This window comes from Macaca thibetana, chromosome 1 (genome assembly GCF_024542745.1).
Source record: "Macaca thibetana thibetana isolate TM-01 chromosome 1, ASM2454274v1, whole genome shotgun sequence".
Classification (NCBI taxonomy): Eukaryota; Metazoa; Chordata; class Mammalia; order Primates; family Cercopithecidae; genus Macaca; species Macaca thibetana.
Window position 1 is genome coordinate 45,299,033 of NC_065578.1, and position 19,962 is coordinate 45,318,994.

The 19,962-nt window shown below is 40.0% G+C and overlaps 1 protein-coding gene across 5 annotated transcripts in view; it reads right to left on the minus strand.

The window, feature by feature from the left end:
• The window catches only part of PIK3R3 (phosphoinositide-3-kinase regulatory subunit 3), a 120,839-nt gene that overhangs the window by 22,203 nt on the left and 78,674 nt on the right, over positions 1-19,962 (minus strand). For all 5 annotated transcript variants that reach the window (XM_050801839.1, XM_050801809.1, XM_050801821.1 and 2 more), the window contains 4 exons: positions 17,353-17,451; positions 6,158-6,338; positions 5,300-5,425; positions 8-150 (listed from right to left, as the gene is read on the minus strand). In XM_050801839.1, coding sequence (XP_050657796.1) covers positions 8-150; positions 5,300-5,425; positions 6,158-6,338; positions 17,353-17,451 — 549 coding nt within the window. The remainder of the gene's footprint in view (positions 1-7; positions 151-5,299; positions 5,426-6,157; positions 6,339-17,352; positions 17,452-19,962) is intronic.

The window sequence follows — 19,962 nt, forward strand, 5'->3', positions numbered from 1 at the left end:
TACTTGCCGTTCAATCTCCTTTTCATTCCCCTCTCTGCGAAATCGCTCAATATACTCTTTGCTATGTTGTTCTTGTGTGTGACACTGCTCTTCAAATATTTTAATTGTTTCATTAAAAGCTTCTATTGCAGTCCTCTTCATCTGTATTTCCTACAAGAGAGACAAAGAAAAAACACAGGCTTCATTCTTTATTATTTTCTTCTAACCTTGGTCTTAAATTTTATAATTCTAGTTATTAATGTAATCCCATATAACACCCAGTCTTTCAAAAGTCTTTCCCCTTGTTTAGGAGGACTAAAACAAGAGCTTTTATTCAACCCCTACTCTATTACCTATATGTAAAATACATCATTTAAACTATAAAATAGGCCAGGCATGGTGGCTTACACCTGTGATCCCAGCACTTTGGGAAGCTGAGGCAGGCAGATCACTTGAGGTCAGGAGTTCAAGACACCCGGGCCAACATGGCAAAACCCTGTCTCTACTAAAAGTACAAAAATTAGCCAGGCGTGGTGGCGGATGCCTGTAATCCCAACTACTCAGGAGGCCGAGGCAGGAGAATCGCTTGTACCCAGGAGGCAGAGGTTGCAGTGAGCCAAGATCACGCCACTGCACTCCAACCCGGGTGACAGAACAAGATTCCATGTAAAAAATAAAAAATTTTTAAATTTTAAAAAACTATAAATAAATGAAATAGAACCATTATGTGAAATATATCGCTAAGAACCACAGAAAGGTCTCTGAGCTGCCAAGAGAGATTAACCCTGAACACCTTGAAGACAAGGACCAAATTCTGATTTTGCACCTATTACAGTGCTATTCCCCAAAAGGTGCTGAAAGAGTGAATGGATAGAGCTAAAGAGTCCATGCACCAAAGCACAAAGACTTACTCCCAGAAGAGTCTTATAAAGTCTATTTATTCTTACTCTCATTTCTCAAGTATGTGCTTAGTTTTCCAAACAGATTCATCAGTAGATTAATCCGATTACAAGAAAATGAAAAGGGGAAAAATAGCTGCTAAAGTCCAATGCACTTAAGAATAATAAGATGATCATGCCTGTAATCCCAGCACTTTGGGAGGCCAAGGTGGGCAGATCACGAGGTCAGGAGATCGAGACCAGCCTGACCAACATGGTGAAACCCCGTCTCTACTAAAAATACAAAAATTAGCCAGGCATGGTGGCGCACGCCTGTAATCCCAGCTACTCAGGAGGCTGAGGCAAGAGAATCGTTTGAACCCGGGAGGCAGCAGTTGCAGTGAGCCGAGATTGTGCCACTGCATTCCAGCCTTGGCGACAGAGCAAGACTTTGTCTCAAAAAAAACAAAAACAAAAACAAAAAAACATCTGAATCACGATTCCCCGAACATCTTCAGAAGGTTAAATTTTGTTCAGTTTGTTTTTTAGAAAAGCAATAAATACGCCTAAGGGTCTAGAAAAACTGCTATCCTGAATGTTTATAATTCTAGAAGTTTTGATGCTTACGGGATAATTCCTACATTATCTAGCACTTATTAGGCTGGGGTGGGTTTTGGTTTTGGTTTTGCTGGTGGGTGGGCGGGTGGGTTAGTGTTGTTTTTAAAACTGTTGCCTAGGCCGGGCGCGGTGGCTCAAGCCTGTAATCCCAGCACTTTGGGAGGCCGAGACGGGCGGATCACGAGGTCAGGAGATCGAGACCATCCTGGTTAACACGGTGAAACCCCGTCTCTACTAAAAAATACAAAAAATTAGCCGGGCGCAGTGGTGGGCGCCTGTAGTCCCAGCTACTCGGGAGGCTGAGGCAGGAGAATGGCGTGAACCCGGGAGGCGGAGCTTGCAGTGAGCTGAGATCTGGCCACTGCACTCCAGCCCGGGCGACAGAGCGAGACTCTGTCTCAAAAAAAAACAAACAAACAAACAAACAAACAAACAAAAAACAAACAAACAAACAAAAAACTGTTGCCTAAGCTGGACTTGAAATCCTGGGCTTAAGGGATCATTCCACCTCAGTTTCCCAACTAGTTGAGACTTTAGGAGGGCACCACACACCCAGTTTAAGCATTTGTCATTTTCAACAATTGATTATTGAGAATCCACTACACAGAAATTACCATCTGGTGATAGAGATTTGTGAAACATGAAGCCTGCCCTCTAAGACTCAGAATATACAGGTGGAATAGATTTCTGAACTCTAATAAGGTTTGGTTTCATGTCATGGAAGAGGCAACCAAGTGATATTAACTAATTATTTATTGCTTTACAGAGACTTCACAGAGGAGGTGACACTTAAGCTAGGTCTTAAAGAACTGATATAGAGGAAGAAAATGCAGCACTGCACAAAGGAGGCATGGTATAATGTATACATAAAATAACAAGGCATGTTCAAGGATTAGTAATTGCCCAGTAGGGCTAGAACATTAGAGGATTAGCAGATGAGGGAGGCTGGAACCTTGTGATAGTCCATACAGTTGAGATTACATCATATGTATCTTAATATTAAAAACTAACTAGAATGCCCATATGCCAAATATCTTGGTACTAATTCTACAACTCTTAAATTATAGTGGATAGCCTTAGCTCCCTTGCAAGGTTAGAAATTACCTATAAAGTTCTGGCCCTGGATCTTCAAAGAAAACACTAACAATTTAGATTTTATTAACACTGGTATATATATCAGTAAGTAGAACAGCAAAGGGAAAAGTATTTGATATCACTACTAAGTCAGCACCCCCGCCCCATAAACAATGCCACTATACCACACTACACCTGCCATCAAAACTATAAACCTACCTGTTCACCTCTTCTCTCCCTTCCTCTCCCTTTATTTACATGTGCTCTAGGTCTCAGCTCCCTTTCCTTTCTGGGTCCTTCACTCTCGTATCAGCTAGCCCCTTTTACATTATTAACTCTCCCAGTCTAATGATTCCTTCTTAGCAGCATATAAGCAAGCTCTGGTATCAACACTTTGAAAAAAAAGCACTCTTATTCCAAAATTCTCTTCAAATCACAGATAAGCTTCTTAAAGAGTTGTTTATGGCTTTGTTTGTGGCTGGGCATGGTGGCTCATGCCTGTAATCCCAGCACTGTGGGAGGCTGAGTCAGGTTGATCACTTGAGGTCAGGGGTTCAAGACCAGCCTGACCAACATGGCAAAACCCCTCTCTACTTAAAAAATAAGTAAGTAAAATAAAAAATAAAAATAAAAAAAGAGCTGGCCGGGCACAGTGGCTCACGCCTGTAATCCCAGCACTTTGGGAGGCTGAGATGAGCAAATCACCTGAGGTCAGGAGTTTGATACCAGCCTGGCCAACATGGTGAAAACTTGTCTCTACTAAAAATACAAAAATTTGCCAGGCATGGTGGCGGACACCTGTAATCACAGCTATTCGGGAGGCTGAGGCAGGAGAATTGCTTGAACCCGGGAGGCGGAGGTTGCAGTGAGCTGAGATGGTGCCACTTCGCTCCAGCCTGGGGGACAGGGCAAGATTCTGTCTCATAAAAACATCAATAATAAAATAAAATCTAGGTCAATAAATGTCAAAAGAATATAACTTTAATGAACATATTTACTAACAACAAAATTAATTTAAATTAGAAATAAATAATATATTTGAAAGTCCCAAATATTTAAAAATTAAAAACACAAGGGGCGAAAGAAGAAATCACAAAAAAAGAGAAAATATTAAAAACTGAATAACAGGGAAAACAGAGTATGACAAAATTTGTGAGATGCATATATGCAGTGCTTAGAGGAAAATGTATTGCTTTAACTGCTTATTTTAGAAAAGAAAGTTTTTTTGTTTTTTTTTTTTTGAGACGGAGTCTTGCTCTGTCACCCAGGCTGGAGTGCAGTGGCCAGATCTCAGCTCGCTGCAAGCTCCGCCTCTCGGGTTCATGCCATTCTCCTGCCTCAGCCTCCCGAGTAGCTGGGACTACAGGCGCCCGGCACCACGCCCGGCTAATTTTTTGTATTTTTTAGTAGAGACAGGGTTTCACCGTGTTAGCCAGGATGGTCTCGATCTCCTGACCTCGTGATCTGCCCATCTCGGCCTCCCAAAGTGCTGGGATTACAGGCTTGAGCCACCGCGCCCGGCCAGAAAAGAAAGTTTTTAAACGAATGAACAAAATTTCCACCTTAAGAAGTAGGAAAAGAGAAAATTAAACTGAAAAACAGCAGAAAAAAAATTAAAAAGAGCAGAAATTCATGAAATAGAAAGTAAACACTAAAAAAATGCATTATTGTTATCTACTAGAAAGAGCCCAGGGTAAGCTACTATTGCACTAAGAATTCACTAGGAATTAAGTAGAATCAACATGGACTAATGCTTCTATAAATCATTTGATATTCAACGTAATAACTTGTGTTCCAAGAGAATGTACATGAGAAATACAGTTAAATATATTTTCCTAAGCCACTTCCTACCCAAATATTATAAAAAGTAAACTTCTCTGAAGATACCCAGCTTCATCAAAATTCCAAACACTTTTGACAAACTATGTGACAACTTAGGGCAAATTAAACCAAGTCTAGCTAAAAAAGAATCAAAGTAGTCAGGCATAAGAAGTCCAAGGAAAGAAACTAGATTATTCTATAGAATTTTGCTCTATATCATAAATATGAAAAGTAAGTATTACTGGTTATTAAAGTTAATGATCTAAAAACTGTGTAGTTAGGTCTACTAGTAAGCCCACAATTTCCATCCATCAGCTCCTTCTTCCTCAGTAAATCCCCACGTTAGTTGAGCACACCTGACCAAATAAAAACTAGATTTCTCAGCCTCCCCTACAGCTAGCTGTGACCTGTAGCTAGGTATGACCATGCGACTTAGTTCTAGCCAGTGGGATAAAAGTGAAAGCAGAGTGTGCTCCTTCTAGGAAGTTGTCTTAAAGATAGAGAACCTTCCTTTCTCCTTCCTATTCTTCCTTCCTGTTTACTAGAATATGGTTGTGACCGCCAATATTAGAGTAAGCCCTCTTCCACAGATAGCCAAGCATCAAGACAGAAAATGCCTGTAAGTTCTGAGGACAGTGGAGTTACCCTAACACCCCTGTAGTTCCTATATACACATGAAAGAAAACTAAATTTCTATCTGAAGCCTTTGTTATTTTTTTTGTCACTTGTGACCAGTTAATATTAACTGATACAAATTATATCCTTAACCAATTAAGAAGGGAGGGGAATTTGTATCATCCAAGTTTCAAAAAGGCTGTTTAAGCCTTTAAGACATTAAAACAGCTAAAGATCATCAAGTGAATGATAGAAAATTTGAAGTAACTAAAACATTGCACACATACTAGTCAAAACAACATAAATATAGCAACCTGGGATGTTCTCGTATATTCTTCATAGAGCCTATCATACTCTTTACTCTTCTCTTGATACTGAGAGTGGTATTCTTGCAGTTTTTTACCTACTGCATCAATATTATCTTCTTTTACCAACTGATCCTATACAGGTAAAAGAAAAAAATAAAGAATGTTAACAATTCTGACATGTGACTTTTTCCATATCTATTTTTTAAAGGAAAATATCACCTCAACCATATATTCTTTTTAAACTGTATTTCAACTGTACAAGTTTAAGTCACTGTATTGATATCAAGCACACAAATATACCAAATCCTTTGATAATATTAAGATCAGCCTTTATACCACATCAAAATGATTAATACTTTAAAAATTAAGAAATGAAGTATAAGTGGGAAACATAAACATAAGTATTTTTATATAAAGGTAACAAGTACATGCAATAAGATATTATAGAAGGGTAGCCACAAAATAAGTTCCAAAAATATCTAAAATCTTAAGTAGGCACTAGGCACAATGACTCATGCCTATAATCCCAACACTTTCAGTGGCCAAAGTGAGAAGACTGCTAGTTCAAGACTAGCCTGGGCAACATGGCAAGACCCTGAAGTTGTGGTATGCACCTGTGATCCCAGCTACCGGGAGGCTGAGGCAGGAGGACCACTTGAGCCCAGAAGGTCAAGACTGCAGTGAGCCATATTCATGCCACTGCACTCCAGCCTGGGCAACAGAGACTCTGTCTCAAAGTAAATAAATAAATAAATAATAAAATGGCTAGTTTTTTAAAACTGATAACACTGGTAAAAAAAAAATCAAATAAGGTTGTTAAATAATGACTTGCTCAATAGCTAGCAAAGACTTCCATAATCTTACCTGTTGGTATCTGGACACTGGGTACATCAGCTTCACATCAAGCTTGGGATTGTACTGAGCAAGAGATTCATGGTGATAGTGGTTAATGAGCTCCACCACGGAATTAAATGTCAGAGGATCAGAAAAGCCATATTTACCATCCCGGTGATAGATCTTTATTAACTTATTATTGCCTCCCTTCCTGTGAACAACAAGACAACAACTGTGGATTTTTTTCCCCCAAATTCAACTGAACTACTATTTTCATATGGAGATGTGAAAGCTTGGTGTCACATAATAAACAAGTTTTACTATGTTAATGTGGCTGGAAGGAGTGAAAAGACATGTTATTGTGTATGTGAACATATATATATATATATAATACTTTTGCATTGTTTTGTCCATAAAATACCTTGGTTATTAAAGGTCAACATATCTACACAGAATTCAGTATGAACAAATGTAGCAAAAAAAATCACTTAAGAAAAATAAAACAGAAATAAATTCTATTTTTGTTTATATTCTGAATGAATTTTCAAATTTAAATTCTATCAATATTTTTAGTCAGGAAGAACGGAAAAAATCTCCTAAGGACCCAAAGATATGTGGTTGTATGTCTCTGTGGGGGGAGCAGAAGCCATCTTTATATGAAAGGAATGATAAATATTTGTCACACAATCACCAACACACTCAAGGTTTTGTTGTTAATGCACAAACATAATTGAGCTCCTTAATCTATGATTTATAGCTGCATAATTAATCTAGAACCTTATACTATTTTGTCTTTTACACTTGCTTATAATTCTCAGAAATGACTAGGCCATCACAACATGTAAATGATTCAAGTCATTCAACCGTTTTACAAAGTATAGCTTTTGAAGAGCTATGTATATTAGATAAATGTAATTTCATGCTTGGACAGTTCAGGACACCTTTGTTTACTAAGTCATATCTAAATGGTCCCTTAAAAGATAATTTATAACTAAAGTTTAAAATAGCAATGTTTTGCAAGTTCCATAAGGCAAAATCTAAAAGCACAGCAGGCTGATTCATAGCAAAAGGCTGTACCATTCCCATTCAACTCTTCTTACAGCAGCATGCAGATTTATGCCCCTATCTCTCTTTATGCCATGCCATTTTTATAATAAATGAGGCACTGGGATTTGTAAAAGGTCGAACGCAATAAGATTGACCCTATAAGCTGATTAAAACAATGTTTAGGTCAGTTTTTAGATGGATGATAATTTCTATTAAATGTACATGAGAAGGACCATCTAATCATATACAGTTACTACAAATGTGTACACTCACACATACAATAACTGCAAGCTGGCCTCTCTGTTAAAGTTAAAAGGCATTCATTCATTTAAAATGATGTGCTGAATATCTATGTGCCAGGAATTACATAACGCGCTACAGATACATAATAAACAAGTCAGATACAGTCCATGCTCTCGTGGAGCTTCCAGTTTAACAGCACAAGGAACATATCTCTGTCTTTCAGTTTATTAAGGAAGATAACAAATTTCTCAAGATAGAACACAAAAATAAACAACTAAATATACCAAATGGTAATAAGTCTATTGGGGGAAAAAAAACAAAGCAGAGTAAAGGGAAAGGAGTTCTTGTGGTGGAGGATTGTTTGTATTGCTCAAGAAAAATCTCTGTGTTCAGCTGATATTTGAACAGAGTTCTAAGTGAAGTGAGGGAGCTAGTACAGCAGACATGTATGGGAAGTGTCCTAGAGAGAGGTGCGGTAAGGGCATGCTTGGCATGTTCAAGGAACAGCAAGGAGGCCAGTGATGCTGGGTCTGAATGAGCAAGAGGGAGAGTAATAGGAGACTAGGTAAGAGATGTAAAAGGAGCTTAGATTATGTAATAACAGTCTGTAGATTACTGTAAGGGCTTGAGCTTTTACTGAGTGAGATGGGAGGCACAAAAGGGTTTTCAGTAGAACCATGTAATCTATCTTGCGGTTTAAAAGGCTCACTCTAGCTGCTGGGTTGAGAAAAGACTGTTCAAAGGGGGCAGTGGTATAAGTGGAAATATCACTTGTGAAACTTTTATAATAATCTAGGCAAGGCATGATGGTGTCTTGGATGAGGGTAGCAGCAGTACAGGTCATGAGAAATAGTGAGATTCTTAATATATTTTGAAGACAGAGCTGACAGGATTTGCTGATGTCTTGGATACGAATATGACAGAGACAAGATAAAGATGATTTCAAGGTTTATATCATAAGCAATCAGAAGAATGGAATTGTCATTTATTGACATGAAGAAAGCTATTTTAAAAGAATGGGTTTAGACCAGGCACAGTGGCTCACACCTGTAATCTCAGCACTTTGGGAGGCCGAGGCGGGCAGATCACTTGAGGTCGAGAGTTCGAGACCAGCCTGACCAACACAGTAAAACCCCGTCTCTACTAAAATACAAAAATTAGCCTGGCGTGGTAGAGGGCACCTGGAATTCCAGCTATTCAGGAGCCTGAGGCAGAAGAATCACTTGAACCCAGGAGGCAGAGGTTGCAGTGAGCTGAGATCATGCCACTGCACTCCAGTCAAGGTTACAGAGTAAGACGTCATCTCAAAAAAAAAAAAAAAAAAAAAAGAAAGAATATGTTTAAAGGTGGAAAAAGTTTGGTTTTAGACACTTTAAGTTTGAGATGCCTACTAAACATTCAAAAGCAGATGATCCAGCAGCCTACTTAAAGAATCTAAAGTTCAGGAGAAAGGTCTGGGCTAAAAACAGAAATTCAGGAGTTGCCAGCCGATAGATGTTATTTGAAGGTGAGTATAGCTGGACAGAAGAAGATGTCCAAGGACTAAGAACTGGGGTATGCCAATGTTTAGTGGTCAGAGACACGGAAGGAAGAACCAGCAAAGGAAACCAAAAGGGAGCAATTAATGAAGTAAGAGGAGAACTAAGAGTGTGATATCCTAAAAACCAACACGTACAAAAGCATTTCAACAAAGAGAAAATTATCAACCAAGTCCAATGATAATTAGGTTTGGCAAAGCAGGTATCACTAAATGAACTGACTAAATGGTTTCAGTGAAATGGTAAGGATAGAACCCTGACTGGAATGGATTCAAGAAAATGAAAGAAGATAAAGAAGACATGCCCATAGGCAAGTGTCTCGAGGAATACTGCTGTAAATAAGGGCAGAGAAATAGAGAAGTAGCTAGAAAGAGATATAGGGTCAATTATTTACTATTCTTAAATGGGAGATAATAGAGTATATTTATATGCTGATGGGGAAGACTCAACAGAGAGACAAAAATTGTTGATCCAAAAAAGAGGACAAGATAGTTCCTAGAGTGATGTCCTTGAGTAGATTAGAGGGATGGGATGGGATCCAGTCCACAAACAGAGAAGCAGACCCTGGACAAGGACACGAACAGTCATCCACTGGAACAGAAAAGCGGCAGACTATTCACATTAATGTGTAAATATGTTGACAGCTGTGGTAACAGGAGCATGAAGGAGTTCTCGTCTGACTGTGTCCACATTATCAGTGATATTAAAAGCAAGTTCTTTAGTTAAAAGTGGGAAGAACGGTTGTCCTTTAAAAGAGAAAAAAAAGAACATGTGAAATTGTCATTTAGGAAAGTGACGGGGAAGCAGGATGAATGCATTGTGGAAATGCAGAAGTTAAGCTGGGCAGTTTTAAAGGTCACTTAAGGTTAGTGGTCATAATTAATGTGAGACCAGTCCATGTGGTCACATCCCTTTCTCCACATTCAGCAGCTCAAGTATAAGCAAGGACTAGGTGGAGAATTGAATTCACGTGTTGGAATTTAGTCTCGTGACTATACTGGAGGAAGAGGAGCAAGTTTAAGAATGTATTCAGATGGATAATTTTAATAATAATGTACTATGGACTCTAAGCAGAGATGAGAGAAGGAACGAAGGAATTGAAGGTCATGTCTTTATCATGATAGTCCTCCTTGCATCTCAGCACCTAGTCCAATGTCTGGCAGATAGCAGATTCTTAAAAGATTTGTTAAGTATCCAGATTTTCTACAACAAATACTATTTACCAATTTAAAAAATAAGAGTTATTGAACTGAAAAATCTCTATTTCCTCACTACCTACTACTCTCTGCATTCTGGTTTCACTCTCATTCCTCTCACTTGAGAGTCACCAATGACTGAACAAATTCAGACTCTGTCCCCTTCCTTTATCCCAGGTCTTCCTTCTCCCTCACTCTCTGCCTTCTTTATTTCATCCTTCCATAACTTTGATGAAATTATTATTTTCTTTCAACCTCTCAAACCACTCTTCCTGTCTCCTCCCTGACCCCAGTTATTCCCTAAAAAAAAATTTTGCCTTCAGCCTCCACCTTTTTAAATTTTGTATATTTTTTCCATAAAAAATCCCATTTACTCTATGCATATGGTAGCTTGACTCTTTCTCTGGCCCTATACTCTTTCCTAAGCATTAAACTACATTTCTAGCTATATCCTAGATACATTTCTACCTTGAAGTTCTGGAGCAGCTAGAAGTCAACATTTATCCCCGCGGTGGCTCATGCCCGTAATCCCAGCACTTCGGGAGGCAGAGGCGGGTGGATCACCTGAGGTCAGGAGTTCAAGACCAGCCTGGCCAACATGGTGAAACACTGCCTCTACCAAAAATACAAAAATTAGCTGGGGGTGGTGGCACACAACTGTAATCCCAGCTACTCAGGAGGCTGAGGCAGGAGAATCGCTTGAACCTGGGAGGCAGAGGTTGCAATGAGCCGAGATCGCACCATTACACTCTAGCCTGGGCAACAGAGCAAGACTCTGTCTCAAAAAGAATATATATATATATATATAGCCGGATCACAATTTCCCTGCCGAAAAAATGCAGTGGTTCTCCCCACCTACCTACAACATTAAATACAAACTCCCAAGTTCTGGAATTCAAGGCCCTCTTAAACATGACCCCTTTCCAACCTCCTATCCCCTGCCACTTCTTCTTTACAAACTTTATCTTTTAGCCAAATAGGACTACATCTCACAGAAAGCAGCTATAAAATCTCACCTCCGTATATTTGCTCCTATTGTTATCTATTCCTGCTACTCCCCTCCCACTCTCTCCATGTCCAAACCTATCCCCTTCTTCAAGATATTCTGCAAATATGATCTCTTCCATGAAGGTCAGTTTTCTACATTCTTTTAACAAAGATATCTCTTTTCTTCCTTTCAGCCTCCAAAGCATATTGTGTGAAGCTCTCCTGCTATTAAACTTTCACTCAAAGCCATTTTCTCATTCCCTTTGTCCTCACTAGATTATATATTCCCTGAGACAAAAGTTTTAACTCATTGTTAAATACCCTGCAGAGTGATTAGCACTCAGTTGTAAGTATTTATTAAATTGACTTAAGATCATCACTCTTCTGCCTTCCAAAAATCTATCAAGGCCTAGCTCAACTGTCATTTCCTGTGAGAAACTTTGTCTTTCTCTAATTCTTTCATTCAAACATTTACACAACACCTATCAAACACCTACTGTATGTCAGACCTTGTGATAGATACATGAAAACTTTCAAACATTCTTGCTAATGCTATCAAGTGATGAATGGATAAACAAAATGTAGTATATACATATAGCAGACTATTATTCAACCTTAAAAGGAATGAAATTCCACAACTTAGTGTGGGATTAAAACCATTTTCCAGAAAAATAAGCAGCATATTCTTCTATTAAATAAGTATTTATAGGCTGGGCATGGTGGCTCATACCTGTAATCTCAGGACTGGGGAGGCCAAGGTGGGAGGATCACTTGAGACCCATAGTGTGAGACCAGCCTGGGCAACATAGTGTGACCTCATCTCTACAAAGAAATTTTCACAAAATTAGCTGCCAGGCATGGTGGCACACCCCTGTAGTCTTAGCTACTTGGGAGGCTGAGGCAGGAGGATCACTTGAGCTCAGGAGTTCAAGCCTTCAGTGAGCTATGATCACATCACTGTACTCTAGCCTGGATGACAGAGAGAGACCCTGTCTAAAAAATACAAATAGAAATATATATATATATACATGTATGTGTATATATATATATAAATACACACACACGCACACTTATTAGACATCCATTCTCTAATGCTTACCCATTATCAGGCACTAATCTAGACACTGGAGATATAGCAATGATAAAACAAAATCCCCAACCTCAGGGAATTTAAATTGTAGTAGGCCAAGACAGACTAGGTGAGAAGGGAGAAGAAAATAGACAGTGAGCTGCCCACACAGCGAATTAGTCAATGCCATAGGTCTACATGAGTCAGAGTATTCTGACTGTTGCTTTGCTTCTGCTGTCCATTATGATAACCATGTCCACCTTGCCTTGTCAACTGAGTCCCTTCACTTGGCCTCTGCTACCCTGGGATCCAGTTATTCCCACTGCATTTAAATTTTTCCGTTGACCGACTGCAGTTCCCATTTTAAGGTCCGGCCTACAGAGAAGGGCAATCATGGCATTTAGGGATGATGGGGTTCTCCTCACAAATCTGTTTCTCAGAGTACTGCTGAAAAGCATGTGGTCTGGACCCACCCAGTGTGAATAAGTAGATTTTAAATGACAAATCCACTCTAGCAACCCAGTCTCCTCCCTAAGCCTTTGAATCTCTTCCTCTGTGTTAACCAAGGTAGATCAGACACCTCCAGCTGGCTCACAGTAGGCCATCTTTTCATCCATGTTTCAGCCAACTAACCAAATAAACTGTTGCCTTTTCTTTTTTTTGAGACAGAGTCTTGCTCTGTCACCCAGGCCAGAGTGCAGTGGCGTGATCTTGGCTCACTGCAACCACCACCTCCTGGGTTCAAGTGATTCCTCTGCCTCAGCCTCCTAAGTAGCTGGGACTACAGGCACATGCCACCACATTCAGCCAATTTTTTTTTTCCAGTATTTTTAGTACAGACAGGGTTTCACCGCATTTTGGCCAGGCTGGTCTTGAACTCCTGACCTCGTGATCTGCCCACTTTGGTCTCCCAAAGTGCTGGAATTATAGGCGTGAGCCACCATGCCTGGCCAACTGTTGCCTTTTCTAACTCCCTGAGCTGCAACATTAAATGCAGAATGTGTTTGGTGGGCCAATAACAATAAATTCAGCCAGGCGCGGTGGCTCATGCCTGTAATCCCAACACTTTGGGAGGCCGAGGCAGGTGGATCACAAGGTCAGGAGATCAACAGCATCCTGGCTAACACAGGTGAAACCCCATCTCTACTAAAAATATAAAAAATTAGCCAGGCGTAGTGGCAGGTGCCTGTAGTACCAACTACTCGGGAGGCTGAGGCAGGAGAATGGCGGGAACCCAGGAGGCGGAGCTTGCAGTGAGCCGAGATTGCGCCACTGCACTCCAGCCTGGGCGACAGAGCGAGACTCCATCTCAAAAAAAAAAAAACAATAAATTCAGCCTGACTCAAGTTTATGTTCCTTCCATCATTATCTCACACCCTAAATATCTATTCCCATACCTGTTTTCCAGATTTCTGCTTGTATAAATTAGAAAACTCAAGTAGCTTTTTTAGCACATAGCACATCTCCTCATGGGTAAAACTTTGTACCTCATCTTTAGGGGCTGCTGGGACTCAAGTCTAGCTATAGGTCTAGAAGCAAAGAGGGGTGGTGGGCATGGGTCCTGAGAAGACTCAGCATCCTCTTGCTCAGCAGTTGCCTCCAGGAAGGCCATTACAGTTTCCTCAAGCAATGCAAAGTCAATCCCCTCAGACAAAGGTGGAAAGGCCAGTGTAAGGGGGATGCTGTTACTGGGGGAGGGAGGCCATTTCTGCTGGCAAACAAGACTCATCAGAATTTAGGAGCTCAATGTCCCCAACCTCATCAGGGTCTTCCCACACATCCCCATCCAAATGTATAGAATTCCATTCTTTCCCAACCAATGCTCTCATTTTAACAGCAGACACCTTACAAGGCTGAGATTTCAACTTTGATTGTAATTCAGCTAATCACATGATGAGAGCATGTGTTTGATTTTTTGCAATTTCAGACCTGTGGAAACAGAAGAGAAGACTCTGACTTAGGGCATACTTAGAAGTTCTTGGGCTATTTATGGCAGAGCTGGGGCCAGGAAATCAAAACCCTGAGCTCACCCTTTTCTTTCATCACTTTGTCTGGCAACATTAGAAAACCTTGGTTTTCTACAAATGTTTGACAGTATCAAATACAGGGTTGCCAAGTTCCTTGGCTCTTACAGGTGGTAAATTAGAAGTATCAAGTGTAGATTTTTTGCATATCTCTATATAAACAGTTCACACTATGGACTATCAGTGCTCTCTGTGCTATTTATTAGAAGTAGGGTCCTTAGCATTTTTAAGTCTCATCAAATTAGAGAGCCAATTCTGGGAACCCCAAAACTAATTAAGGAAACTCATCCTTAAAATTATCTTCCTCAGGCTGGGCGCAGTGGCTCACACCTGTAATCCCAGCATTGGAAGGTTGAGGCAGGAGGACTGCTTGAGCCCAGGAGTTTTGAGACCAGCCTGGGCAACACAGGGAGACTCGATTCTATAAAAAATAAAAAACACAAAAATTAGCTGGGTGTGGTGGCATGCGCCTTTGGTCCCAGCTACTCATGAGGCTGAGGTAGGAGGATCACTTAGGCCTGGGAGGTTAAGGCTGCAGCGAGCCATGATCATGCTACTGCACTCCAGCCAGGGAGAAAGAGCAAGAACCTGTCTCCAAAAAAAAAAAAACTAGAATCATTCCTGGTACCAAATCTGTGTTAATCAGAGTTCTCCAGAGAGACAGAACCAATAGGAGAGAGAGAAAGATAAATATGAGGGGATTTATCAGGGGAACTGGCTCACATGATTATGGAGGCTGAGAAGTCCCATTACAGGCCATCTGCAAGCTGGGATGCCAGTAGTGTGGCTCAGTCCAAGTCCTCAAGCCTCAGAACCCAGGAAACCAATGGTGTTAACTCTCAGTCCAAGATTGAAGGCCATAGGGGGTGGGGAGTATTGGTATACATCCTGGAGTCCAAAGGCTGGAGTTCTGATTTCCAAGGACAGAATAAGAGTGTGCTCTAGCTCCAAGACAGAGAGAGGTAAAATTCTTTTTTCTTTCTTTTTGTTCTATCCTCAGCCAATTGGATGGTGCTTACTCACATTGAGGGGCGATCTTCCTTACTCAATCCACTGACTCAAATGCTAATCTGCTCAGGAAATATCCTCATAGACACATCCAAAATAATGCTTTACCAGTTCTCTAGGTATTCCTTAATCCAGCCAAATTGACACCTAAAATTAATCATCACATATATTAAGGCGATGGGACAGACAAGCTCGCCTTAAGAGAATGAATACAGAGAAGAAAAGGAGGCCCAAGTCTGAGCCCTGGAACACTTAACATTTAGATATTGAGCAAAACAGCTTAAAGTTAGGAAGAAAATCAGGAAAGTGTGATGTCTTAACAGCCAAAACAATAAACTGCTTCTAAGAAGTGTCTATGACTAATGCTGCTAAGAGGTCAAGTAAGGTAAGAAGAGAAAAGTGGCCACTGGTTTAGGAGTCTCCATGGAGTGGTGGAGACGGAAGCCTGACTGGAGTAGAGGAATATTTGTGTTCAATGAATTATTGTAGAACACTGATTAGTCAGCACAATTCAGGTGCAAAGGTATTAATTTCTTTAGCTCTTTACCAGAAACTAAAATAGTGCCTCCAAATTTATGCCATATTTGCATAAAATATAGCATTATTTTTTCTAAAGATATTAGGCTGGAAAGGCAGCAAACAGCCAGATGAATCTGGATTTAAACTCTTCCTCTACCACTTTCTAACTATGAGACTTTAGGCAAGTTCCTTAACCATGTTAACCCTTAGTTACCTCATCTATAAAATGGGAATAGTAATAATACCTACCTCATAAGGTTGTTGTGAAGAATAAATGATATAATGCATGTAAAGGGCTTAGTACAAGAAAGTCAGTAAATGTTATTGTTAACTGTTATTTTCTTTTTGTTAAATAGTTCCTTTTTTAAAAAATCATAAGGCTTTATTGTAATTGGGCTACTTTAATTATTAAAATTAAATGTGGAAATTTATTATGCAGTTTTCTTAACCTTTTAAAAATATGTGCAAATATAGGCTGGGCGCAGTGGCTCAAGCCTGTAATCTCAGCACTTTGGGAGGCCGAGGCGGGTGGATCATGAGGTCAGGAGATCGAGACCATCCTGGCTAACACAGTGAAACCCCGTCTCTACTAAAAATACAAAAAATTAGCCAGGCGTAGTGGCGGGCGCCTGTAGTCCCAGCTACTCAGGAAGCTAAGGCAGGAGAATGGCATGAACCCGGGAGGTGGAGCTTGCAGTGAGCCGAGATTGTGCCACCGCACTCCAGCCTGGGCAACAAAGCGAGACTCCATCTCAAAAAAAAAAAAAAAAAAATGTGCAAATATAAAAAGTCATACATCCATCACTTAAAAGATGCTAATATGCCCATATGGAAAGCATGATACAGGCTGGGAACTGCTTTATCTTCAACATATCCTCATCAACCAAAATTATGTTGAGTTCTGCTTTCTAAAGTCTGCATTAAGGAAGATAAAAGGGTTATTCGAATGATAGATTCATTTTTACCCTTAGACTATGCCCGTGACGGCCGGATGCCGTGGCTCACGCCTGTAATCCCAGCACTTTGGGATGCCCAGGCAGGCGGATCACAAGGTCAGGAGATCGAGACCATCCTGGCTAACACGGTGAAACCCTGTCGCTACTAAAAAAAAAATGCAAAAAAATCAGCCGGGCGTGGCGGCATGCGCCTGTAGTCCCAGCTGCTGGGGAGGCTGAAGCAGGAGAATGGCGTGAACCCAGGAGGCGGAGTTTGCAGTGAGCGGAGATCATGCCTCTACACTCCAGTTTGGGAGACAGAGCGAGACGCCGTCTCAAAAAAAAAAAAAAAAAAAAAAGAATATGCCCATATGCCCATGACATCTACGTACTTTATAAGGTCAACTGTATGCTTCTTACTCCCTTACATTTTGGGATTTTAGCCTTTTCATTTACTTTCTACATTTTTTTAAGTTGCCCTTTTTATACAAAATGTTTAAATACTTAATATATAGAAAAAAGAATTAGCCAGACTGGAAATTATGTACATAAATGAAAATATGAAAAATTGTATAAAGATTTAAATACAGAAATATCTGCATACCCAGAATAAAAATAACATCAGTAGAGCACTAGCCAAAAGACTGAAAAGTACTTACCGCAAAGTCAAAGTATAATCTCCCTGCATTTTTGTTGAGGCATCTCGGACCAAGAAGGTCCCATCTGGCATATCCCGCAATTTGTCATTTACCTCCTCCCTGAAGAACAGAATTATAAGAAAAATGAAAAAATGTCAACACTGGTTGTCTTTACATGTTACTACTAAGGCTGCTTCGACAGTAGGTTATAGAATAATGGAGCCCTTTAGAGGTCATTTAGTTCTTCCCTGCATTAAATATGCTCTTTCTGTTTTGATTTTTGGTGGTAAGCAATCTACAGAAGAGCTATTTGATTTTTAAACTCTTCCAGATTTCAAATGTGTATAACAGATACTGTTTTCATCAAGCCTCTAGGGCTTCCTTAGGCAGGTCTGAACTTGTAAAGTTTCAGGAAAAAAACAGCGGCTGTTTAGAAGGTTATATTTAAGCAACAGTGGCAGCTGTTTCTGAACAGAAGGGGGAAAATTCACTAAGTTCATAACCTTTCAATAGGATTTTCTCCTAGTTTAAATTTGTCCCGATAACAAATTCCTTCTGTATAGGAATTTAAGGAACACTTAAAGGAAATGGCAGGGCATAAAAGACCCTGGAATCATATTAGAACCATGTGATCTTAAAATAAAAAATAATAGACTGTTTTATTGTACAATATTAAAATAGAAATATTCTAATCAATTTTAAAATAAAATGGCTGGGTGCAGTGGCTCATGCCTATAATCTCAGCATTTTAGGAGGCTGAAGCAGAGAGGTCACTTGAGGTCATGAGTTCGAGACCAACCTGGCCAACATGATGAAACCCTGTCTCTACTAAAAATACAAAATTAGCCAGACGTGGTGGCCGAGCAAGCGCCTATAGTTCCAGCTACTTGGGAGGCTGAGACAGGAGAATCACTTGAACCCGGGAGGCAGAGGTTGCAGTGGGCTGAGATTGCACCATTGCACTCTAGCCTAGGAGACTGAATGAGAATCTATCTCAAAAAAAAAAAAAAAAAAATTTTAATGAAATGTATTAAGTCCTCTTCAAAAAATTAAACACAGAATTACTTACCATATGACCTGGCAATTCCATTCCACTACTGGGTATATACCCAAAATAACTGAAAGCAAGGACTGAGATATGTGTGCACCAATATTAACTGCAGCATTATTTACAACAGCCGTAAGTTAGAAACAATCCAAATGTCCAGATTGGATTAAATGGACAGAATGGATTAAAACAATATATAGCATACACATATAATAAGATATTAGCCTTAAGAAGGAATGAGGCCGGACGCGGTGGCTCAAGCCTGTAATCCCAGCACTTTGGGAGGCCGAGACGGGCGGATCACGAGGTCAGGAGATTGAGACCATCCTGGCTAACATGGTGAAACCCCGTCTCTACTGAAAAATACAAAAAACTAGCCGGGTGTGGTGGCGGGCGCCTGTAGTCCCAGCTACACAGGAGGCTGAGGCAGGAGAATGGCGTAAACCCGGGAGGCGGAGCTTGCAATGAGCTGAGATCACACCACTGCACTCCAGCCCGGGCGACAGAGCGAGACTCTGTCTCAAAAAAAAAAATAAATAAGGAATGAAATTCTGACACATGCTACAACATGAATGAACCTTGAAGATGTATGAAGAAAGTGAAATAAGCCAGTCACAAAAGGACAATTATTATATGATTACACTTATGCAAAGTACCTAGAACTGAATTCATAAGACAGAAAGCAGAATGGTGGTTGCCATGAGCTGAAGGAGGGGAGAATGGAAGGTTATTGTTTAATGGGTACAGAATTTCAGTTAGGGAAAATAAAAAAGTTCTGGAGATGGATGGTGATGATGGCTGCACAACAATGCAAATATACTCTTAAAACAGTTGAAACCGTAAGAGTAAAAAAAAATTAAATAAATACCATTTTGGTAGAGGAAGAGAACAGAGAAGAGAAAGGGATAGATAAGTGTGTTGAGGAATACAGCATCAACCTGATTTGACAGAAATGGATAGGCCTTTAAAAAGAAAATACATCTGAGACCCATTAAAGCAAAGTTTAACAAGAAAAAAATTTAATAAGAAAATACAATATTCAAATTAAATGTATATAATTCCCTCTTTGGGTTCAAAATTATCTAAAACCACACTTTACCCAGAAAACAAATCTGTCCGAGAGTCCTGTTTATCAAATTGGGGTGTGTAAAGAGACTGTATCAAATTCACCCAGGGAAGCTGTTAAATGCAGATTCCTGGGCTCCACCTCAATTGATTTTTGTGCATGCAAAGACTTTGGAATCACTGGCTTAGAGAAAGAAAGGTACAGAAATGTAAGTACCCACAAATATTTTTAATTCTAAAACACATGTAACTATCCTAAATGTCTACGTGTCACTTATTTAGAAATCCATCCTCAATATAGTATTAGAAGTAATAATCACACTCATAATTTAAAGATTTTCAGCCAGGCACAGTGGCTGACACCTGTAATCCCAGCACTTTGTGAGGCCAAGGCAGGTGGATCACCATAGGTCAGGAGTTCGAGAACAGCCTGGCCAACATGGTGAATCCCTGTCTCTACTAAAAATACAAAAATTAGCAGGGCATAGTGACACATGACTATAATCCCAGCTACTCAG